Source organism: Staurois parvus, unplaced genomic scaffold (assembly GCF_062004578.1).
Source record: "Staurois parvus isolate SC_StPar_1 unplaced genomic scaffold, SC_StPar_1.0 ptg000063l, whole genome shotgun sequence".
Taxonomy (NCBI): domain Eukaryota; kingdom Metazoa; phylum Chordata; class Amphibia; order Anura; family Ranidae; genus Staurois; species Staurois parvus.
The window spans coordinates 1,133,899-1,160,354 of NW_028317859.1; the positions used below are offsets into that span (position 1 = coordinate 1,133,899).

A 26,456-nucleotide genomic window follows, 5' to 3' on the forward strand; every position below is an offset into this window, starting at 1 on the left:
GAAGAAGTAGGATGAAAATAAGATTAATTCCAAGCCGGCAAAAAGTGTATGTGCAGAGCTCCTCTAAGTGTATCTGCAGAGCTCCTCTAAGTGTATCTGCAGAATAGAGGAACTCTGCACATACACTTTTTGCCGGCTTGGAATTATTCTTCTTTTCATCCTACTTCCTCTTCTTCTTCTTCTTCATCCTCATCCTCATCCTCAGAAGAAGAGGATGAGGATGAAGAAGAAGAAGAAGAAGAAGAAGTAGGATGAAAAGAAGAATAATTCCAAGCCGGCAAAAAGTGTATGTGCAGAGTTCTTCTATTTCTGACAGTTCTCTGACAGCTTCTTCACATGTACAGCGGTTGAAACATCTGTATCCTAAATGGAAACTAATAGATACAATGTTTCAACCGCTAAACACGTGTTCCTTCTGTCAGAGAACTGTCAGAAATAGCGGAGCTCACTGCAGGGACACTTTTGCCGGCTGATCGGGAAATGTTCGATTCGCGCACCCGAAGTAGGCAAAATTTCGGATTCGACGCGAATCGAATATTTCCTGAAATTCGACTCGAATTCCGGTTCGCCTGGTTCGATTCACTCATCTCTAGTCATATATTTATTTATTGATTGAGTTATGTTTGCACACATGGCAACCTTTATAGGGTAGTGCAGCACTAACTTTTTATGTTTTCTGCTTCCTGCAATGGCAAATAAGCGATTTCCAAGACCCTGGGAAATCTTCTTACTTTCCTCAGTACCTTTGAACTCCCTCAAATTGTCCTGCTGGACTGGTCTTTAAAAGCAGTCTCCCACTTTCTACAGGCTGGCAGCAGAATTCTTGGAAGAAGTGAACCAGATCTAACACCTTCAAATTCCCCAATTAAATCTACTGAAGGTTTATGGAGTTTACACTTCTGATTTTCTCATGTTTTAATTTCGAGTGGCATCTTCTACATTGCTGATTTTGAGCTGTTTATTTGACTGATACCCTGCCACGGTGGTCTCGACAAAGGAGTTGAAGATTACTCCTCCTCCCTATTTAAAAACACCTTGGTTGCTGCACTGTGGAAGTTATTGTAACTTAACAGTTACCAGTTGGAATGATTCACTCTGTGCATTGTCCATGCTCCCCACCTTAGGATTTACGGTGCCCACATTGTCTCTGGTAATACTGAATAGTATAGTTCTGTTATACTGGCCCTCATGTTCATGTTTATGTTAAGTTTTCTGCTGGCACTTCTATGGATAGGACGAATTCAGGAGAAGGTTTTTTATTCTGGTGTAATCCAATACACATCCCCTGGCTTTTCACCATGATGGCCCCTAACCCGACTCCATCTATAGCCCTTAGCAACCTCTATTGGCGGCTAAACAATAATCTTTTATCTGTATCCAGGCTATTTTTCAAGCTATCAAAGACTTGGCACTGACACATGACCAGACTCACCCGTTAATCCAATGGGAGGCTCCAAAATGTGTATTATTATTTTTTGCTTACAAACGTCTTTTTATCAAGGAATAGACTGCAGAAACAGCATAACTGCACAAAGTATAGTATACAACATAAAAAAGGCACATATGTAATAATCATTCCAATAAAGTACAATCACGTAAGACATAAAAATTAAGTACATGAACAAGGTAGTCAGGAAGGTAGGCAGAGCAATTTTACATAGTTACATAATTAGTCTGGCTGAAAAATGACAAAAGTCTATCCAGTTCAACCATAGAAAAAAGAAAAAAGTTATAATCCTATACCCACAGTTGATCCAGAGGAAGGCAAAAAAGCCCCCAGCAAAGCACGATCCAATTTGCTCCTGCTGGGAAAAAAAATTCCTTCCTGATCCCCCGAGAGGCAATCGGATATTTCCTGGATCAACTTTACCTATAAATGTTAGTATTCAGCTATATTCTGTGTATCTAAGAAACAATCCAAGCCTTTTTTGAAGCAATCCACAGAGCTGGCCAGAACCAACTCTTGAGGGAGTCTATTCCACATTTTCACAGCTCTCACTGTGAATAAACTTTTCCGTGTTTGGAGATTAAATTTCTTTTCCTCCAGACGTAAAGAGTGCCCCCTTGTCCTCTGTGATGACCTCAGGGTGAATAGCTTTACACCGAGTTCACTATATGAACCATTGATGTTTTTATACATGGTGATCAAATCCCCCCTTATGTATTATACATGGAGATCATATAACCCTTATGTATTATACAAGTTGATCATATCCCCCTTATGTATTATACAAGTTGATCATATCCCCCCTTAATCTCCTCTTCTCAAGAGAGAATAAATTCAGTTCAGAGAAAGTACAGAGAAGGACAACCAATGTTCTTTTTGTGAATTGGTGCCCAAAACTGAACTGCATATTCCAAATGAGGTCTTACTAATGATTTGTACCGGGGAAATGATATCTCTCTCGTTGGAGTCTTTACCTCTTTTAATACAAGAGAGGATTTTGCTCTCTTTAGAAACCGCAGCTTGGCATTGCATGCCATTATTAAGCTTGTGATCTACCAGAACTCCCAGATCATTCTCCACCATTGATTCCCCCAGTTGTAACCCCCCCCCAGTATATATGATGCATGCATATTCTTAACACCCAAGTACATAACCTTACATTTATCAACATTAAACCTCATTTGCCACATAGTTGCCCAATTAAACACTGCATTGAGGTTGGCTTGTAAATTGAAGGTATCCTGTAAGGACGTTATTCCACTGCACAGCTTGGTGTCATCTGCACAGACTGAGATGGGATTTTCAATCTCAGACCCTTTATTGTTTATAAATATATTAAAAAGTAAGGGTCCTTTTTACTATTAATATATTTGAAGAATTTTTGAGGGTTGGTCCTGCTATCTTTTGCAATCTGTCGTTTGGTTTCAATTTTTGCGGCCTTTATTTCCTTTTTGAATATTCTGTTATATTCTTTGTAATGTTTAACGATGATAGTGTTCCTTCATTTTTATACTGAATAAAAGCTCTTTTATTATTATCTATAGCCTTTTTAACTTTGGCCGTAAGCCACATAGGTTTGATTTTTAGCCTTTTAAACTTGTTGCCCATGAGAATATATTTTGCAGTGTGTTCACATAGTCTTTTTGAAGAACTCCCATTTCTGTGTTGTGTTCATCAATGCCAATATTCCCTCCCAGTCTAAGTCTTGGAGAGCAGTTCTCAGCCTTGGAAAATTAGCTCTCTTGAAATTGAGCATTTTTATTTTACCCGTATGTGCTTGCTGTTTACAGCTAACAATAAATGAAATCATGTTATAGTCACTGCTACCCAGATGTTCTTTTATATGGACATTCGTAATAAGCTCTACATGGTTTGAGATTACCAGGTCCAGCAGAGCATCATTCCTAGTAGGGGCCTCTATGAACTGTACCATAAAATTGTCCTGTAGTAGGTTTAAACATTTTTGCCCTTTAACTGTTCCTGCAGTAGCATTATTCCAGTCAATTTTGGGTAGTTAAAATCCCCCATTATTATCACTGTCCCAGCCCTTGCAGCCCTTTTGATCTGTGCAAGGAGCTGAGTTTCCAACTCCTCGTTAACACTGGGAGGCTTATAACAAACTCCAATGATTACCTTTGTAGTATGCACCCCCATGTGCAGTTCCACCCATAATACTTCAGTCTCATCACACTCTCCATCAACTAGGTCCTCTTTCACACTCGCTCTGAGATCACTTCTCACATAGAGACAGAGACCGCCACCTTTCCTATTTACTCTGTCTCTCCGAAAGAGAACATAGCCAGGAATATTAATGGACCAGTCATGCGAAGAATGAAGCCAAGATTCAGCAATACCAATTATATCATAGCTCTCTTCATGCAACAAAGCTTCCAACTCACCTATTTTGCTTGGCAGACTTCTGGCATTGGTGAACAAACACTTTAATTGATTGTCACCTTGTTCACACGTATTTTGCATATTTTTTATTTTCATACAAATGGTACCAATTCCACTGGTTTTTTGTAACATGGGAACCTTTTTATCATCTGCCATAGCCTTCCCCGCCATCTTTCCATATTCCACACACCAATAAGTACTGACCCCCGTCTGATCTGTCTACCACGTTATAATCTAATTCTCCCTCCCCCCTCGATCCTAGTTTAAATACTCTTCCAACCTTCCCATAAACCTTTCCCCCAGCACAACAGACCCCCTTACATTTAGGCAATAAAGCTACCAACAGAGGAACACTATCAATTAAATCATGAATATCCATCAGTCAGACAATAAATGTCAATGAGTTTTCCCAAACATCCCATTTTCCCTCAAATAAGTTCATCCTATTCAGTAACGTATATTGAATACGTTCCATGAGCATCACCACATCAACTCTTCGTAGAACTGGGGCCAATGGCACTGTAGGCGACTTCCAATAAAGGGAAATGGCCCATAGGGTTGAGACACAGATGGTGTGAATTAGCCTCATAGCCTCAGTCTGTATTCCTGAGATAAGGGCTCCCAGTAAGCAAATCTGCACAGACAAATGCACTGGGGCATCTGCCACAGCAGAGGCCACTTCAGAAATTTTACGGCACACCAATGAAAGGCAGAGACAGGCCTAAAATATATGCACAAGGGTACTAGCAAGGCCACATCCCCGGGAATAAGAGGTGGGACATCCCTGGAAACATGATATGTAGTCTATAGGTGGTATAATACCAACGGGTTTAGACCTTAAGGGCAGGCTCACGGACAGAAAGAGATCTAGAGCTCTTACGTACTGTATGTTATCCACCATAGTCCCAGTTCTCTTCAGAAAAGGTGATACCACAATCAGCCTCCCATTTCTGTCTATACAAGGGGTTGAGGGAAAGATAGTTACCAAAAAATGCGATACAAATCTGAAATAAGATCTCTACCCCTAGGAGAGTCACAGCTAATGCGTTAAAAAAAATGTGATCGGGGATGAAGGTGTCAATGCAAAATGTGAATTAAAAAAATGTCTTATTTGCTGATAAAGATAGTATTCTCGAACTGGGATATCGAAAAGTGTTCAGAATGTCTCAAAAGTGATATAAGACCCACCTCTTTGAAAATCAGATAATCTGATAAAGACTCAATCATACCACCAGCGGAATGCCTGCGGAGACGTAAATGGCTTAAGAAAATTTGGGTCTCCAAAAAATGACGAACCCGGTGAAACAGAGGAGACAATATATAATTTAAATTTATAATGGGACCAAAGTATCGATGAATGGGCAACAATTGAATTATAGGCCAACAACGAGCGAGGGGGAATTTTTGTCCATAATAGACCGGGTAAATAGAATAGTGTGACATAAATGTAACATAAATGTACAGATTTGAGTAGATAAGATGTGACCTGTAGAAAATATGACAATGTAATCCTAAATGTAGTTTCAGTCCTTGTCATTAAAGAAATGAGACAGATGGTCATCAAATTAGCATCTGAAGGGATCTAGCTTCCTCTGGATGTGACTCCTAAGTGCTAATAAGATTTGTCTATAATCAGACTTTGCCACCTTCCCTAGGTAAAATTGCACGGTCATGCAATACGGTACATAAATGAAATTTATGTCCTTTTTTAACACAAATAGAGCATTCTTTTGGTGGTATTTGATCACCTGTGCACTTTTTATTTTTGGCGCTATTACCAGAAAAATTTTGAAGAAAAAACTTTTTAAAAAAAAAACAGTATTTTCTCATTTTGGTCATAATCAATATCTAAAAAAACAAAAATTTTGTCATAAATTTAGGCCAAAATGTATTCTGCTACATGTTTTTGGTTAAAAAAAATCCCAAAAAGTGTATATTGATTGCTTTTTGTGAAAGTTATAGCGTCTACAAACTATGGCATAGATAATGGAATTTACATAGCTTTTACTTTCTGACTGCCCATCACATTTCTTGAGGTGCTAAAATACCAGGATAGTACAAACACCCTCAAATGACCCCTTTTCGGAAATTAGACACCCTAAGCTATCTACTGAGCTGCACATTGAATCCATGGAAGATTTAATTTTTTTCCACAAGTTTCTGGAAAATGACAAACTTTTTTTTTTTTTTTTTTACACAAAGTTGTCATTTAAATTATTTATTTCTCGCAAAAGCCATGGGTATATGTGGAATTACACCCCAAAATACATTCTGCTACTTCTACTGAGTATGGGGATACCACATGTGTGAGACTTTTTGGGAGCCTAGCCACATACAGGAGCCTGAAATCCAATGACCACTTTGAAAGCCTGAAGGTGCATAACTTCCTCATTACATTTCCTCATTACCTATCACAGTTTTGAAGGCCCTGACATGCCAGGATAGCCCCAAACCCCCCCCAAATGACCCCTTTCTAGAAAGTAGACACCCCAAGAAATTTAAAAAAGGCATGGTGAGTATTTTGCAGATCTTATTTTTTCTCACAAGGTTTTGAAAAAAAATCGAAAAAATATGTTTTTGGTTTTTTTCTTCATTTTCCAAAAACTTGTGGCAACAAATGAGATCTGCAAAATACTTACTGTGCTTTCTATCAAATTCCTTGGGGCGTCTACTTTCCAAAAAGGGGTAATTTTGGGGGGTTAGGTGCTATCCTGGCATTTCAGGGCCTCCGAAACTGTGATAGGTAGTCTGGAAGTGTAATGAGGAAATAAAGCTCTTTAAAAGCCTGAAGGTGCTTATTAGATTTTGGGGTCCTGTACGTGGCTAGACTGCCAAAAAGTCTCTCACTTGTGGTACCCCCATACTCGGGAGAAGTAGCAAAATGTATTTATTTTTGTCATTTTCCAAAAACTTGTGGTAAAAAAATAAATTCTTCTATTGATTCAAAATTCCTCTCAGCAAATAGTTTGGGGTGACTACTTTCCAAAAAGGGGTAATTTTGGGGGGTGGGGGCGTTTTATGCCCAGCATTAGAAGTTTATGCCACACATCATTCACTCTTCTAACCACCTGAAGACCAAGCCTTTTTGTTCACATGAAAAAAATCTGTATTTTTTGCTAGGAAATTAATTTAAACCCCCAAACATTATATATTTTTTTAAAGCAGACACCCTAGTGAATAAAATGGTGGGTACTACAATTTTTTTATGGCACATACTACTCGCGAAGCGATTTTTCAAAAGCAATTTTTAATGCACAAAAACATAATATATTGGCCAATTGTTTGGCAAAATATAAAAGATAATGGTATGCCGAGTAAATAGATACCAAACATGACATGCTTTAAAACTGCGCATGCCCCGTGCAATGGCGACAAACTGCAAACATTTTTAATATCCATAGGCAGCACTTTAAAAGCCTTTAAAAGCCACCATTTTAGATTTACAGAGGAGGTCTAGTGTTAGAATTACTGCCCTTGATCTGACGTTCACGGCAATACCTCACATGCATGGTGCAACCGCTGTTTACATAATGGCACAGGGTCAAGTCTTGTGCACACAGGTGTGCGCGCATGGGAGGGGCAATTTCTTTTTTTTTTTTTTTAGTTATTTTGATTTTTTTTTTTAATCACTTTTAATGCTATAACAGGGAATGCAAATAACCCCTATAACTTCAATGGGCATTGTCATATTCTTTTTTGAGAAATCTGGGGTCTATCAGACTCTAGATATCTCCTCTGCCCTTACATTATCTAATCAAACCAAAATCGATGTGATCAGATGCTTTCCCAATTTACAAATAGCGCTGTTTATATCCTGCGAAACTGAAGTGATGAAATGCTCATAGTTTCTGATTTCTTAGGCTATAGAGATGATTTGCACCATTCTGGTCTCCAATCAGCTCTATGGTCAGCTGGCAGAAACACCGGCTGCATTCTCAGGTTCCCCTGATGGCACTGGACTGCCCGAGAAGGGCGTGGAAGGCAGCGGGGGGGGGGGGACATCATCTCCCACTGTTTGTAAAAGCAATCTTGCAGCTAATTAGCCACTAGGATTCCTTTTTCATGAAAGCCGATCACTGGCTGAAAAAAACGATACCAGGATGGTGCCTGCAGCCGTAGGCATCATCCTGGTATAACCATTCAAATCCAGTGATGTACCAGTACATCGCTGGTCCTTGTTGGTTATATATGCCATGTTCTTTTTTTTTTGTATGCAGCCAGTGGACTGAATGAAAAAATTTGAAGAAATCTCTGCCAGAAAAAGTGTGTGGTATGCCCACCATTAGAATATACCGCCCTGCATTCACCCACTTCTAATGGTGGGCACACATTAGGTCACACTTTGCCACAAGTGCCAGTTCCAAGATTTAATAAATGTCTAAATAGTGGCACGCTTGAATAAAAATTGTCCACGTATAAGTGGTACCCCATATGGAGAAATGATGACACCAAGTCCCAAACTATCTTGCCACTGCTCCCCATGTAGTCTGGGCATCCGGGCGGGCTCCACATGACTATCTTTTCCCTCGTAAATCCGAAACTTATAAGTATAGCCTGCTGTCCTCTCACAGGTCTTCTACATCTTGACTCCATATCTGGCACGCTTGCAGGGGAGAAATTGTTTGAATGCAAGGCGGCCAGAAAAATTAATGAGGGACTCCTCAACGCAGATGTTTTGCTGATGAGTATAGACATCTGCAAATTTTAGGTTAAGGTGATTTGCGAGGGGCTGAATTTTGTGGAGCCGGTCAAATTCAGGGTTACCCCGAGGATGACAGAGTGTATTGTCGCTGAAATGCATAAAACACATTATACTCTCATATCTATGCCTGGCCATGGCAGCAGAGAACACAGCATATGATGAATTGGGTCTGCGGACCAATACAACCGCAATTCATTTCTTTTAGTAATGCCCATGTTGAGGGTTAGGCCCAAAAAAAATGTAAATTTGAAAATCGTAATGAGTTTCCATGCGTATGGTCTGGCAAGGTTTGAATTTGGGTTGGCGGCATTAAATTGTTGTGCATATAAACTGCTTTGATCCACAATCAACGCATACAGATATTCCGTGAAAAACAGCTCCAAAAAACAAGGAGGTATGTGAAAAACCAGGATGTACTAGACCGCTGGTACTCGCCAGTTCACCAAAAGGTAGAGTGGCACTAGTACTGGCACTCTGCTGCATATGAGAGTCATCAAAATTTACCGGCAAGTGCTAACAGAGATCAGGCCTGATTCTGCGAACACTGCGGTTTTGTGTGCAATGTATCAAGTGACAGTGACCTACTGACACTGCACTTGCTGGGGGAGAAAGGGGGGTAAGCGTAGGGGCTAAACGCAGGTGTTGGCAGGTGCCGGGGCTGATCCTGCTAACGCTGCATTTTTGGGGATGCTATACTAATGTGGTAAGCTGGTATCAAAGATATTGACCCGTTCAGACACTATACTAGCAATGGAGGTTTATTGTACATGAGCGTGCTCCTGGCAATCAAGGGGTTAAATGTGATGACTGATGTACTGACGGGCAATTTGACGCTATCTGGGAGGGGCGTGAAAACTATGGGAGCGTGAATCACGTATATATATATATATATATATATATATATGTGATTTTGCGTACCCATGCCGCCCTGTAGCAGTATTTCTGCTGTAGGGTGGTCAGGAAGCGGTTACAGAAGAGGTTTGTGTTATGGCGCTGCGTTACTTTAACTGACAATTGCGCGATCATGCAACACTGCACCCAAATTAAACTTACATCCTTTTTTCCCACAAATTGAGCTCTTTCGGTGGTATTTGATCACCTGTGCGTTTTTAATTTTTTGCGCTATAAAAAAAAAAGGCTGACAATTTTGAGAAAAAAAAAACAATATTTTGGACTTTTTGCTATAAAACATGTCCAGTGAAAAAAAATTAAATCAAATTTTGTCACAAATTTCATCCAAAATGCATTCTGCGACATGTCTCTGCTAAAAAAAATCCCAATACGTGTAAATTAATTGGTTTACATGAAAGTTATAGCGTTTACAAATGGCGGGAAAGATACTGGGATTTTAAATTTTTTTTATACTAATAATGCCGGCGATCAGCGACATATGGCGGTGATCAGCGACTTATGGCGGCGATCAGCGACTTATGGCAGGACTGCGGCGGACATTTTGACACTGGGGTCGAACTGACTTGGGGTCACTGACATCCCCAGTGACACCAATACAGTGATCAGTGAAAAAAAAACCCACTGACACTGTACTAATGGCACTGGGGAGGAAGGGGTTAACATTTTTTAGGGTTAACTGTGTGAGGGGAGTGTTTTACTAGGGGGCAGGGGTGTGTGCTGGACGGGGACAGGCTGATCGGGAGAGAGAAACTCTTCTCTCCCTCTTCAGCTTGTCAGGACCTGACAGGCAACTGACAGAGAGCAGGGCTGTGTGTAAACAATGCAGCCCTGCTCTCTGTCAGCGATTACCGCTAATCGCAGGGAAACGGCCGGTAATGACCGGCCGTGACCCGGCGGCTGAGACCCGCGGGTTTGCAGCCGTGCCGCCCTGCAAACGTTTTCATGCAGTGGCTGGGGCTGAAGCAGTTAATGTGAGACATGTTGTCTGTGATAAGTCGGTCTGGGATAAATCCTGATTGGTCAGGTGAAACCAAAGAGGAGATAATAGGGGCCAATCTATCTGCCAAAATACGACTGAATATCTTTAAATCGTTGTTCATCACTGAAATGGGTCTGTAGTTATGTTAGCCAAAAGCATCTCCTCAGGAAACCTGCTGCCCTGCTAAATATTATTAAACAGTGATGCCAAAAAGGGGGCCAACAAAGGAGCGAAATGCATATAATAACTAGCTGTGAACCCAATCGGGGCCCGTTGCTGTGGAAGTGCTCAGTGCACTAATCGCTTGGGTTATTTCCTCCAGAGTGCATGGGGCATTGAGGGAAGATATCTGAGAGGGTGTAAGAGCAGGGAGGGGTAAAGAATCAAGCAACGAGCCTTCGATGGGAGTGGAAGTCGTTTCTGGGGGAGCTAATAGGGTGGAGTAAAATTCTTTAAAAATTCCCAGAACTTCATGAGGCAAAGAGGAGACATTACCATTCTTAGTACGTAGCTTATAGGTATGTGGGGGCTGTATAGAATGGTTAAGTTTCCATGCGAACATAGTTGACTCTGAATTAATATGTGATAAAAAAAGAAGCTTTAGACCAGCGCAAAGCCTTTTCAGTTTTCTCGGATAGTAAGGCATTCAATTCTAAGCGCTTTTGCAATATCATAGTTCTGTTCAGAAGAGATGAATTGCCTCCGTGAGTTCTATAATGCGTTTCGAATTCCCCATTATGTTTCTGAATTTGTTCCAATGGTCCCCATTCCTAACTGCCGCCATAGAGATAAGGCGGCCTCGCAGAACCGCCTTGTGGGACACCCATAAAGTAGTCGGGGAGGTGTCAGGAGTTGTATTCAGTTGAAAGTATTCTTGGATGAAAATAGCTACTTCTTGACGGGAGTGAACATCTGTAAGCATACTCATTCAGCCTCCAAGAGTAGGTGCTAGACCTATAAAAATGATAGACAGTGCCACAATATTATGATCTGACCAAGAACACAAATGTACGCCCGCCTTTGTGGAGTTGGCTAGCAAAATTGGGGAGCAATAAATGTACTCCAGTCTAGCATAAGAGTCATGCGGGTGGGAGTAAAATGAGTAGTCCCCTGCTCCCACATTGTGTGCTCTCCAGGAGCCCACCAGCTGAAATTTCTGGAAGGACGCGGAAGAAGGTGAGGACAAACTTCTATCTAGTAAGGGGTTAGCCACCAGATTAAAGTCACCTCCCACCAATAAATGGAGGGACAGGAACTTATCAAGAATATAAAAAAAAATTGAAAATAAAGTTGCTTGAGCCGAGTTTGGTGCATAAACATTGACTCTTGTGAGTTCACGACCCGAAAGGATGCCTTTAATAATGATAAATCTGCTCTCAGGATCACGATGGACATGTGGAACCTCAAAAGGGAAATGAGTTCTGAAGAAAAATCGCTACACCCCTGCTCTTAGTGGAATGTAAGGTGCAAAACCCTTGCTTATAAAGATCTGTGAAAGAATGTAGGCTGTTTAGTCGCTGTGAAATGGATCTCTTGTAATAGAATAATCTTCGCCCTTAGGCGTCTATATTGGAGGAAGGCAGTTTTGCACTTATTTGGAGAATTGAAGCCCTGGATATTATGTGAGATACAATGAATGACCATGGCTAAATATAAGAAAAATAGTATCTGACAACATTATTGTATCCATCTGAGCCATATCAGAAAATGTTTGTCTCATCTGAGGAGCACCCGGATCTGCAACCTGTAAGGTGAAGTCTATCAGTATCATTTTATGGAATATCCATGCCACAGAGATGCAGCAAGGAGATCCAAAAATTGTGTATGACTACCATCATGTACCAAAATTATAAAAAAAAAACCCAAAACATAAAAAACAGTAGAGGCAGGGCTCTAACAGCCCCTAAAGCTAAAGAAATCACAACAAACCATGCATCAGGTAGGCTAGCTGCCTCACCTGAAAAGACAGAGAAACAGAACATCAAAGGACCAACAGGGCCCAAACCCCATCACCATAAAACATGGAGAGCAGAGTGACCACTTCACATCAGGGCTGTGACCTCTCCAACCATGCCTGGCAACAGGGTGGGGTCACACAATCAACTATTCCCACAGAATCAGCATGCGGGCCATGAGTTAAGGGTCTAAAGACCCATTCAACATTTTTGCACATCCAAATAGCTAAGGGATAAATCAAAATTAACAGACATATATGAATATAAGGAGTCTACAGAATGTCTCAATATCTTATCAAAATAGAGAATAGTAATCAAAAGAGCAAATTCATCCTGGCTCTTGTCTGACTCTCCTCCTTTCCCATCATGGAGATGGAGTGTTCCAGATAAGAGATACCCGAGGGGTGGAAGGAGGACATTGAGGGTGAAAGAGCAGCTGCCAGGCCCAACTTTGCCAGGATTTTTCACCCCTCTAGAAGAGTTGTGGTTGTATATGTGCTGCCATTGTGTGGAACTTTCAACTTAAAGGGAAAACCCCATTTGTAGCAAATTCAAACCAAAAAAAGAGCAGACGTGATTTCTCACATTTTTTGACGTTTCTCCAATGTGGCTGCAGAGACATCTGGAAAAATTTGCAGAGTTAAGCCATCAAAAGAGATCACAGGGGTATTGCGAACAGCTTAAAGTATGTCTTCTTTAATCAGGAAATCTTTCATACACAGAACAATGTCCTGAGGCGGTTTATCATTAGGAGGCTTTGGACGCAGAGCTCTATGTATACGGTCGCATGTAAAGGATCTAGTGTCATGGTCCGGAAGAAGGGATTTGAACAATTTAGTTGTAGCCTGTGAAACATCGGTCACCATCTCCGGAACTCCCCGAACACTCAGATTATTTCTGCAATTACAATTATTGAGATCCTCAATCTGCGCCTGCAACTGTGTAAAAGGCCATTTGTAGATAATCATGATCTCTGGAGAGCTCGCCATAAGCCCAGCTGAGCTCATCATGTTTTGTTTCTAAGCGATCTGTTCTAGAATCCAGCACAGCTATTTCCTGAGAAAGGACGTTCGTACTCATATGGAGCTCTGACTGGAATTTAGCGGCCAATTTAGTGTAGATAGTCTCCAAACAGGATTCCAAGTCCCCCTTTGTAAGCTGCTGTACATACTCACTGTCCTGTGCAGATGGATGAGCTGTGGCATCCTGCTTTAGGGGCGATTGGGATTGGTCAGTCGGTATTATCTTGGGACATGCTGCAAGTTTCCTGCGTCTTCAGCAAGTATGTTGTAAGGGATTTCTGAGCAGCTCCCTAACTTTTATTCTTGGTGGATGGCATGCAGGGAGTCTCTTGGGGGTGATCAGCTGAAAGATGTATAGCCAAGGGAGAGAGTAGCCCCAAGGGACCAGTACAGCCCGATGAAGAGACGAGGCTCCTTTTACATAGGACCGATCATCGCGGGACAGCACATATGCCTCAACATATTCTTTAAATTGTAGAAGAGGTTATTACAGCAAGGGGGGGGAGGGGTAGATATAGGCCGTGGTTATATGTGGTATTCCTCATAAAGGCTGGAGGCCCAGTCAGCCCAGGTGCGGGCCCCAGAACGATCCCAGCCCCAGTCACAGGGTCAGATGGGGCGCAGGGGCCATCACCACCCAGACCACAGTGGATCTCGGCACCAGAGTTTCAAGAGGGGGGGTACAAAAAGCCTGGACACTCCCCCCTCAGGTGGCCGCAAGCTGAAGTAGGCCTCTGGGCCTGGTAGGGGCTGTGTTACTCCAGAGAGGAGCCCCGGGCCCTGCAAGCATAGGCCCCAGCTGGCTGCGGTCTCTGGAGTCCAGATGGGGGACCAAGCAGCCACAAGTAACCCTCCCCAGCAACGGGCCTACGATGCAGAGTCCAGGAGGTGGAGCAGCGGTGCCCCTGGTAGGCTCCGATCCCAGAACGCACCGAGGCTGCACTAGGCCTCAATAGGCCACAGAAGTAAGGTACTCTGGAGGGGGGTCAGAGCCATTTTTATACAGCACAGTTCTAGGCCTAAGCTGGCGCTCAAACCCAACATTCATCGCCTACTAATGTTGATCCTCCTCCATGCAGTCAGATATCCAAGAGGCAGACTCTGTGGAGTTGGAGACCCCTCTCAGCTCTCTTGAATTTTTACAGGTCATTAAAAGGTCTTAAAGGATAAGTTCACTTTAAAAAAAAAAAATGCCTTTTTTTGCAGGTAAAAAACTGTGCATTTACTTTTTTTTTTTGAGCCTGGAAAGCATTGCACCAGTGATCAGCAGATCGCAGGTGCCATACAGGACTCCTGCAAACTGTCAGTGTATCTGTGTGCCTGTACATCCTGTGCAGGCAAGCAGATACAGTTTGACAGGAAGCCTCAATAAACTACCATGGTGCTCAACAGCACCGTGGCAGTTCACTGAGGACTACAAACCAACAGTCATAAAGGCTGTCGTGACTTGTAGCTTATTAATTCACAGAACTCTGCGAATGAACGACGCGGCCACGTAGGTGAAGTTTTTCAAAACTGACAGCTAGTATGGGGAACTACTCACAGGGAGGGGGGATTGCGTAGTGGCTGCAGCAGTGGGAACATGTTACATGTTCCACCCTAAAAACGGGTGGAACGTAACATGTTCCCATAGGCGAACTTATCCTATAGAAATAGGAAGAGTCCAGGCCCAGACTGGTTTTCACCTTGCTTCTACTAAATTTTTGTGCCCATGTTAGTCTATAAAGCTTTTGATGCTATAGATGAATCTCACCCACTCTGTTCACTTCTCCTGCATTCACAAATTATGGGCTTACCTAAACCAGGGAAGGACCCCTCTAATTGTGGCAATATAGACCTATCTCCTATACCAGCGGTCACTAAATGGTTGACTGCGGTCCAAGAATGGACCGCCAGCCCGCAATGACGGATCTGCCGCTGAGCAGGGTGGATGTCACGGCAACATGACAACACATGTGCACCCCATCCCTTGCAGCTCACTGTCTCTCTAGGTCCTTCTCCCTGCCTGTGCACAAGGATCCTGGCACAGCTCCTGTCTGCCCTCAAGGTAGGGTGTAGTCTTACAGGGGCACTCTGAGGGCACATTTAATGTTAAAGGGTCATGCTGATGGGCACATTTAATGTTAAGGTGCACAACATAGAATGAACCCATCAGAGTGTCCCTTAATATAAATGTGCCCATCAGACTGCTCCTTAATATAAATGTGCCCATCAGAGTGCCCCTTAACATGAAATGTGCCCATCAACATGCCCCTTATTTTATGGTAAGGAGCACTCTGACAGGCACATTTTATGTTAAAGGGCATCCTGATGGGCACATTTTATATTAAGGGGCACATTTTATGTTAAGGGGCATCCTGATGGGCACATTTTATATTAAGGGGCACATTTTATGTTAAGGGGCATCCTGATGAACCCATTTTATATTAAGGGGCACTCTGATGGGGAATATGAAGAAAAGGGGCATTCTGATGGAGAAAAAAGGGATACTTTGAGTATAAGGGGACACTGACAGGAATACCTCATGTAAGGTGGCACTGTGATGGGGATACCTGATGTAAAGGGGCATTCTGATGGGGCAACTGATGTAAAGGAGCACTTTGATGGGCACACCTGATGTGATGGCATTACATGATGTAATGTTGCACTCTGATGGTGACACCTAATGTAAAGCTCCTGGCATCTTATGGCACTTATTTTTGCAAATTAAAAGAAATTTAGCACTTTCATGTTTTATTGATTTAATATTTTCTACTGTTCTCAAAAAAATGTATGTATTTTTTTATGGGGGGGGGGGCACAAGTAGCTAGTCTAGCTCAGCGGTGATTTGCCTATAGTGCAGGCAGAAAGCAGTCAAATGGATGTGAACTGAAGGAATAACTTCCATAAAGTTCTTTTTTTTTTTTGCAAAGCAACAAGCAAACCATCATGAAGCCAAGATTACAGCATAAATGTAGCCCATGATGGTTTGCTTGTTGCTTTGCAAAAATAAAAAAAACACTTGATGGAAATTACTGCTTCAGCCTGCATCCATTTAAAGAACTCAATTGCATGTGGTGTCAGAAGTGAGATGAAGGAATACAGTTTGCTGATCAGCATATAAAAGAAAGAAAATGGGAAAAAGAAAGGACAGTCCAAACAGCACAGGCATTACATTTAGAACATTTTACAGCATTGTGTGTTGCTTTAAGCCAGCTTATTCATTATGAATCGACTGTCAACACAAACAAATAAAACACACAAAAGCCTTTTTTACACAAGCTTTGTGGTTCACTGTGGTGAACTGCATGTTGTCCTCTACCATACAGTGTGTTGGGGTACCCTTTAAAATTAAAGGCACTGTAACACCATGCACAAGCATACGTGCATGTGTTACCACACTGTTTGCACGTAATGCCACAATATTTTATAACGTTTGTCATATATTGCCCCTTATTCATTTTCTTTATCATTATTATTACAGGTACTTATATAGCGCCAACGTCCCTAACTTACATTCATATGTACACATACTAATGCCAATTTAGACAGGATCCAATTAACCTACCAGCATGTCTTTGGAGTCTGGCAGGAAACCAGGGTACCCAGAGGGAAAACCACACAGGCACAGGGAGAACATGGAAACTCCAGGCAGGTGGTGCTGTGGGATTCGAACCAGCAACCCTAGTATTGCCAGGTGGAAGTGCTAACCATTTATCCACTGTGCTGCCCCATGGATATTCTGAGCTATCTTTGTTTGTAGAAATGCTCTTTTGTAAAAATGGGTTCTACAGAGTGAATATAGAAGATTGCAGCAGAGATAACAATAAAAATCTGTGGCTTTTCTTTTGCAGTTTTTAAGTGCCCTGCAAGCATATTTTAGCAGAAGAGGAATCCATATTGATCAAACAGCTCCTTCCTTTATTATGTTGTCTTCAAAACCTCGGATCAATCAAGATTCCTTTCTCGATGAAGAAAGATTTCTGGAGACCCAAGACCCAAGTAAGAACACTGGAGAAATGTAATCACAAAGCTATACTCTCATTAGAAATAGCGAGATTACAGTTTTGTGAATGTGAAATTAAAATACAAAGTACATATAATACACTTTCTAATAAAATAAAAAAAGTTAACATCCACCACTCACAACAATAGACAACCCTTAATTACAAAACATAATTATTATAAAAAAATTCAAACAATACTCAAATGTGCTTTTTTCATGAGAATGGTTGAACCTACATTTGTCATGCAGCTATACACCATTCATAAAATTTTAAAATATATATAACTAAATCATTCAAAAATATTATAAAAATAGGAATATTGAAGAACAGTCCATGAGTTAGAATCCACACCTTAGGGTTAAAAGAAAAAAGACGAAAATGCTAAAATAAGTATATAGTAAAAATAAAATATGAAAAAATAATTTTTTTATGAAAATATAATAAAAATAATATAAAAAGAACTGATAGCATATTGATTAAATAACAGAAAATTGTTGCCCAATACTGTAATAACGTAATTTTTCTTTCCTGGCCTGTCTTCAAGTCAGCACACATGGGTTAACTCCTCCTCCAGGACCACCTTTTGCTAACCAGATCAAAAGAGACCCTCCACTCTATGCTTCATTCAATAATTTCGCTGGTGACAGGCCATCAGGAAGGGAAGAAAATTATGGTGATGTGAGGACAGGCCAGGAAAGAAAATGTATGTTAAGTATTGGGTAACACTTCCATTTTCCTGGCCTGCCTCATGTCAGCACACATGGGATTTAAAATAGTAAATCTAGAGTGGGACGAAAAGAACGAGAATTCAAAAGAGAAATATGCTGCCTCCTGATTTATTTTAGCTGGTGCGGACATCACTGCTGATCCATATCTTGTTGAGCAGGACAAGACTATGTCCAATTTGTAATGCCAAACAAAGGTTTTGCGGGAGCTCTAACTGGCTATCTTGCATATGCCTTCTACTGACACTTTAGCAAAAGCCACCCCTCTGGTTAAGTGAGCTTGCACATTTTGCGGAGGAGCAAGTCCTTGCAGTTTTGTGTCAGTGATCCAAGTGCCTATAATTCTTGCTGATGTTGCTTCCTAACTGGTGGGAACGCTGTAGATATGTTGAAATCAATCTGACCATATCTAAGGGTCTAAGGTCTAGCTGATCCATGCGTTCTGGTGGTTGTGTAAAAGTTGGTAGCAGTGCCTCCCGTTTTCATGGAATCTGGAAACTGCTTTGAAGAACAAGCTAGGTGAAGACAGGAGAATCACCTTATCTGGAAGGGTGATACAGAATGGTTCCTTGCAGGATAAGGCGACTAGTTCCGATACTATCCTTGCCGATGTAATGGCTGTAAGAAATATTAACTTAAAATGTTAGAAACCACAATGGGCACAATTTGTCAGTGCCTTAGTACTATTCCCAAGTCCCAAGATTGAAAAAGGATCTTCTTAGGAAGCTGTGCACTTATCGCTGCCCTTAAGAACTATTTTATTAATAGCTCGTCTTGCCATTTGTGTCCTCTGAAGGAGGATAATGCTACATCAAGAGCAAACTGCAGAAAATCTAGGACATTTGAGATATTTAGAGTCAGTGAAGAAAAATCTCTCTGTGAAGCACAGAATACAAAATTTCTCCCACATTCTGGAGTAGGTAGCATTTGCTGTAGACTTCCTTGTCTTTAAGATCACTTAGCCTGAAAAGCCTTTAGATTGAAACCTTGCTAGATTGGGATGGTGCCAGGGATCCTGGTGTAGTAAATCCCTCCTGAACAGCAGAGGTATTGGGGGGGGGGGCTGGCACCATCTCCAGGAGCAGTGGGAACCAGGGTCTTTGTGGCCAAAATGGTATGAATAAATGGCATGAGCTTTCTCCTTCAAGATCTTAAGCAGGAACCGCATGATCAGTGGAGCAGGAGGAAACAGATACATTAAAGGGGAAATTCCTGAGTAGCTAGACGGTGTCTTAAAATATTGCCTTTTCGTACCTGTATCTCACTGCGAATCTGAGTACTTGCAAGTTTGCCAGGATCATCATAAGGTCTATGGATGGTACACCCCATTAAGCAAAAATCAGTTTCAGATATTGTTTGTTGACCAACCATTCGACAGTCTTGGGGAACTTCCTGCTCAACTGATCTGACAGCTGATTTTGTTTGCCTGAGATATAGGTTGCTGTTAGAGCCTCCACATGCGTCTCTGCCCAGATAAAAATCTTTGTTGCCAATTAAAGCAATTGTAGACTCCTGACGCCCCATTGCCGGGCTATATAGGCCACTGCTGTTAATTGTCTAGCATTTACTTGACTCAGGCCTCTTGAATCCGATTTATAGAATGAAGGGAAAAGAAGGCCACCTGTAACTCCAGGAGATTAGAGTATCTGGATTCTGTGAAGTGCCATCTGCCCTGGACCCGCCTCCCGAGGCAGTGAGCCCCCATGCCTGGAGATTGACATCTGAGGTTACCAAGATCCAGTATCCCGGGCTGAGGGGCATGCCCCGAGAGAAGGTCCCCGATGATGTCCACCATGTCAAGCTCTGACAGAAGCTTATCGACAAAAAGATCTTCTGGTCTAATGAAAAGCTATCTCATTGATTTAGGAATGATACCTGGAAGGCTTTCATGTGAAATCTTGCCCAGGGCACTGCTAGTATTTCTGCTGTGAACATGCATAGGAGTATCATGCAGTCTCTTGCAGTTAGAAAAAGATTTCCATAACTCTGACATGTGCTAATAATTCAGCAATCTTGCGATAGCATAAAAGAGACTTAACCTTCTTGGGTATTGAATATTACACTGAGATATTCCATTGCCTGCTTTGGCATAAGTATGCTTTTCTGACTGTTTATGAGCCAACTGAAGCTGGTAAAATGTTTTCAGGACTATGTTGCTGTGTTGTGCCAGCTTGACCAGACGATCAATAGGATATCATCCAGATAATGGAAAAGTTTTATATTTGCCATATGAATGACTGCAATGGCAGCTAGTAAAATGGACACGAAGGAGATTGGTGAATAGACCCCTTCTTTTGCTGACTCAAAGGTACCAGTGGAATGGCATTTTTTAAGTAATTCGGTCATGTATTATGGAAAGAAAGTGTTTCTCGTGATTTTTTTTTTTGTAATTCTTTATTTAGACAATGTGCATTTACAAGAAGGTACCATCACACAGTAAGCAATATGGGTAAACAAACTTCCCACAAAACATTTACTAGTGCACTATGGCACATGTCACAGTATTCCAGTAACCAGATACATTATAACACCACTCATACTGGAAATGTAGGCTAATGAACCTGAAATACACAAAGCCTAGCTCAAACTTTTTTCCATTATAAAACACAACTTCGATCCCTCACATCTTGGAACCATAAAAAGACAAAAAGAAATTACTTAGAAACATTTTGTATCATGACTCTCAGGGAACGGAAAAATAAAGAAAGAAAGAAAAAACAAGGGAGAGGGTTGAGAATGAGGGGGGGATGCCAAAGAGAGATGAAGAGATGAGACAGTGAGGATGGAGTGGGAACACGCTGACAGTACTGGGGGATGGAGGGGCAGAGAGGCATAGGAGACCCCCCGCTCTTTCTACTCCTCCCCCATAGGAAATGCCCAGTCAAAGGGTTCAAAATTTAACCTCCGGAAGGTTATGCCAAGATGGACTCAATCGTACTTGGGGGGAAGCGGGCACCATGTCTAGGTATTGCGCTGAGCAAGTGTACATCGTCCAAGGCCAAAGCGTTTTCTTGATATTCATCTTCTTTGTGGTTGAGGGAGGCAGTTAGACTTAACATAGCGTTAATATTCAACCTCACAAAGAAATGACCCATAGTTGGAGGAAACGTTTGCTTTTTCAAATCTGAAATGCATGCTTGTGCCGCATTCAGAAAGTGAACTGTCAGGGAGTGTTTATAGCGATGTAGCAGTACCGAGTTGAGTTGAAGGAGATAGGTCAAAAGGGTCTGTTCCCAAATCCAGGTCAACTGCGAGACTAAGTTCCTCACTCCTGTCCAGAACTGATTCAGCAAAGGGCATTGCCAAAAGATATGCAATAAAGTGCCCTCTTCCTTCTGACAGTGCCAACACAACCTGGAGACTGAGGAGTAAAATTTGCTCAGTAGCACTGGAACCCTATACCACCTGGACCGAAGTTTGTATCCCTGCTCTTGGAAGCGATTAGCTATTGATGATTTGTGAGCTAACTGAATGATCCGGTTCACTTGTTCTCTCGAAAAGGACATCTGCAGGTCAGCTTCCCATTTGCACACATAAGCGGGGATGAACGTCTCCTCTAGCGTGTTTAACATACTGTATAATACTGACAGAAGGTGAGGTGTATACTCCTTTGTGGCACACAGGTGCTCAAAGAGGGTGAGTGATCTGGTCTATTTGTCCGAGTCTGGAATCGATTGTAAAAAGTGATTCAAATGGTGGGCCGACCAGGCACTTAAATCACCACTGTGTCTGAACGTATAAATCTGGCATTTTTTCTTGAAAGTTTACCTTGTATCCATGCTTCAAAATCATCTGGACCCAACAGTCTACAATCTTTTCCTTCCAAACCCTCCAAAAGGCAGCCAGTCTGGCCCCTACTGTGGATGATTCAAAAGGATTTCCTGTCCTTTTTTGTCACCTGAGATGCTTTAGATTTTACGTCCCCGTAGGAAGGAGCTTTGGGTTCCTCTCCATTGATTCCTTGCATATTCACGGTCTGGCCTGTATGATCTGGCCTCTCAAGCTCTTCTAAAATTGGACTGGCTTGAGTGAAAGGTTTGTTGCTTCTGTTTACTTGACGCAATAGACCCGATTTCCCACCAGTGACTTATTTGATGGCTTCATCAAGGATCTTGCCAAACAACGTCTTACCTTATCTTACGGAATGTTGCTGAGTGCCTGGTTTGATGTCCCGTCTTCAGTCCAATGTCACAACCATAAGGCCCTCTGCTGTGGCAGAGTGTGCCATAAGTTTTTCCAAAACCTTCACCAGATCTACAGATGATTCTGCCAGAAAAACAGCTGTTAGATTAAACTCCTCAAGTACTGTAACAATCTTGTCTGGCTCCATTCTTGATTTTATTGCCTTTTCTACATTTTTGGACCTTGAAAGCGCCTTTGAAATAGAGGTTAGAGCTATTGATAGTTGGCAAGCTGCACCTGTGACTAGATCCTCTTAAGGTCATAGTCAGACCATCTATCCATCTGATCCCTAAAAGTGGCAGAATCTTATAAACAGAAGAAAAACATGCCTCACCAGGTGCTACAGAGCTGCATCTACTCCTGGTGCTGTCATAAAGCGGCATCCAAAAATCTGTATTCATTTTCAATTAATTCAAGGATTTCCGTCATTAATAGAGATAAGGCCCTTTGATTTTTTTCAATTTGGGAAATATCTTCTTACCTTTTCAGGCGGCTTGTTCTCATTTTATGGCCCCCTTAACTGCTGTTATGTATGGATCTATGAGCTGGAAATTAAACAAATGCTCGGAAAGATCTTTTGATTCAAAAGATGATCCTCAAGCATCGGCGGGGAGTTTTGCTTTTATCTTAACCAGCTCTTTGGTTTGGGTTCGTCTTTGGAACATCTTGCTCTGGACACAAGTTGCATACTTTTGGCAACTGCCTCGTGAATATAGTTTTCGATTGGGAGAGCATCCACCTTGGCTTAGATGATTGTGGTGAAGCTGAGTGATGGCAGGATGTCTCCCTCCAAGATTGTCTTCTTTTAGGCCTTCCGCTCCTAAAAAGATCTGGCAACAACATGTACTGTGCAGCACTCTTTTCACTACCATCCCATGTACCCCCCTCCTACCTCTCTGTGGATTTTCATGCCTCCTGTAAATATGGAGCGCTTATGGCTGAAGGATGACGGAAAAAAAATCAACCTCAAGCACAAAACAATCTTTTTTCAGGTACTGATTCTTTTAAAGAGCACAGCACAGGATGGCAGCAGTAAGGAACCTGAGGAGCACTGGCTGAGGCCAAAGAGAGAAAGCACTTAGATAAAAAGGAATCTTCATAGGGAGAATAAAAACAGTATATTTGCAGCAGTGAGGCATGCAGCTTCTGCCACTCCAGATTTTAGCTTGGGTCATTGCTAGGTAATGGGCGGCAGCATGACTGCTCCACCCCGCCCCTTTGTGATGTCAGAGCAGGCTCAGAAGAAAGTGAGCAGAACGGCCGGTGCGACTTGCTGTGAGGAGCAGGAATCCACAGCAAAGACAGGAATGAGGAAAGCATGAACCTAGGGGGGCATGTTCGGTAGGGGGGGAGCCAATGAGTAAAAATTTGATGTCCATAAAATGTCCTTAGACAGTCAGCTTGGTGGCCTGGAATCTATGACCAAAAAAGAAGAATGAAGCATGGAGGGGAGGGTCTCTTTTTATCTGGCTAAAATAAGGTGGTCCTTAAGGTTCTGGACAGGGCTGCTGTTAGAAACCACAGGGCCCCATACAGCCAACCTGGCAGGCCCCCCCCTTCCAAAAAAACCCCATAATTTACTATGCTTCAGTTATGAATGTACACAGTTAGTGATTGGTACCGATCAGTCATTGTGTTCATTCGGGAAAGAAAGGGGCTGGTAAATGTGAGGTATTTTCCAGACCCTTCCCGCACTCTCCATCCTGAAAGATCTTATTGTGTGCTTTCAGCTACTGAAAAGAGACGAGGGAAGCTGGCAGCACTATGGGCTTGGTTACACACAGGGGACTTGAGCAGCAGAAGGAAATGTATGCTGTACAGGGAGGGTGATGGGTGAAGCGGGGGACAATTACTGAAACCGATCCCCTGTATGGCTCTCTCTGCAGCAGCTGAAAGTCAGTGGGAGGGAGAGGAGAAGAAGCCAACTTTCAGCTGCTGCAGAGAGAAACGATCAGGGGGATCAGTTCCAGTACATGCCCCCCCACCATACCAATCACCCAACCTGCCCACATCCAATTCACCCAGCTGCCTGGGTCCCCCTGCTGGCCTTGGCCTCATACAGGAGGACTGGTGGTACCCCCTTAACCCATGTTTGCTGATGTGAGGCAGATCAGGAAAATTAGATGTGTATGTGCTGTCAAGCAAACCCCCTGATAAAAGATCCTTTTTTATCCTTATCTGAAATAGAAGATTTGAACATTTTTGTTAATTTTGCTAATATATATATATATATATATGGGTTAGCTCAGGTGGGGGGGGGATCACCTTCCCTGGGAAAAAGGGAAAAAGGTAGACCGCACAGCAGGCTTTCTTCAAAATCTGACTGGTAGTCAGTTTTATTCAAAGGTTGCAAAATATCAAAACAAAAAATAAACCCTTGCCATCCAGGCACTAACTAAACATAGAAGTTTTCCTCTCTCACTGGTGAAGGGCTTTTCCCTGTCACCAACAAAAAATGAAACAATAAGCAAACCTTTTTTCTTGTTTGTATAACACACACTTTCATGCACAGCTCTCTCAGGAATGGCTCTGAGTCCCAGGCCATGAGCAGCTCCTTGCTCCAGCCCTACCTTATTTATACCACCTGCTGGTGGTAATCAGTGGAGCACAAAATCCGGTCTGAAACCACCTCTGCTATTGTGGCCCAGAAAACCCAGAGTGGACTCCACTTTAAACTCTCAAGTATGATTGCATGCAAGGTGACACATAGCAACCATCGATCACCTTGCCTTTCATACTGTCACTATGTATATATATATATATATATATATATATATATATATATATACACACACACACACACACTGTATATGTGTGTGTATATATAATATAGTATTTGTATTTATGTTACTAGTAGATCTTTTCTGAAATCCTAGAAAGATAGCATATTATTCCTGTCTTAATCATGCTCAATTCCCCAAGCATAGCTTTTCCCTTAATAGTTAATATTGAATGACTTCACCAGTGGCATTGGTCAATTTATTTAGCAGCTTGTGTTTTAAAGTATGAGATTATGTCATTGGTCATGTTAGGCAACACAGAGGATACATCACCACACACTTACAGTGAAGGAAATAATTATTTGATCCCCTTTTGATTTTAAATGTTTGCCCACTCACAAAGAAATTATCATTCTAAAAATTTAATGGTATGTGTATTGTAAGACAGACAGAATAGCAGCAGAAAATTCAAAAGAAATGCATGTCTAACAAAATGATGCACTGATTTGCATGTTCATGAGGGAAATAAGTATTTGATCCCCTTCACAAAACATATCAAATCCTTTGTTGGCAATCACAGAGGTCAGACGTTTCCTGTAGTTGGCCACCAGGTTTGCACACATCTCAGGAGGGATTTTGGCCCACTCCTCTTGGCAGAACCTCTCCAAGTCATTAAGGTTTGGTGGCTGACGTTTGGCAACTCGAACTTTCAGCTCCCTCCACAGACTGGCTAGGCCACTCCGGGACCTTAATGTGCTTCTTCTTGAACCACTCCCTTGTTGCCTTGGCCATGTGTTTTGGGTCATTGTCATGCTGGAACACCTATCCATGATCCATTTTCAATGCCCTGGCTGAGGGAAGATTTTATGGTACATTGCCCCGTCCATCGTCCCTTTGATGCAGTGCAGTTGTCCTGTCTCCTTAGCAGAAAAACACCCCCAAAGCAGAATGTTTTCACCACCATGTTTGACAGTTGGGATGGTGTTCTTGGGGTCATAGGCAGCATTCCTCCTCCAAACACCTACCATTCGATTTTTAGACTGATCATTTCTTTGTGAGTGGGCAAACATTCAAAATCAGCAGGGGATCCAATACGTATTTCCTTTACTGTATGTGCTACTAATTTAGACAAGACTGCCTGCTTACAAGATCTAGGCATGCTTAACTGGCTGTTTTTATAAAAGTTAGCTTAAAAACATACTTCAAAGTAGTGCAGGCAAGATAGTCTTAAACTAATTATCTGTTTGCTTGTTTATTCTCCTTCTGCAAATTATAAATAAATAGGAGATTTATCAACCATAAAAATGTAGCACTGCCCCTTGAGACAAGCTGGAATATATTATGGGTCCTACGCTCAATAGATCCAACCCTAAGCAAACCCAATCCCTCTGGCACAACTGGAAATGAATAGCAAATACCCCGCCAAGAA

At 42.0% G+C, this 26,456-nt stretch overlaps 1 protein-coding gene across 1 annotated transcript in view; it reads left to right on the forward strand.

The window, feature by feature from the left end:
* LOC149469699 (uncharacterized) overlaps positions 1-26,456 on the forward strand; it is a 222,296-nt gene that overhangs the window by 123,761 nt on the left and 72,079 nt on the right. The window contains exon 2 of the mRNA XM_089668772.1: positions 17,248-17,395. Within this exon, the coding sequence (XP_089524898.1) occupies positions 17,248-17,395 (148 nt within the window). The remainder of the gene's footprint in view (positions 1-17,247; positions 17,396-26,456) is intronic.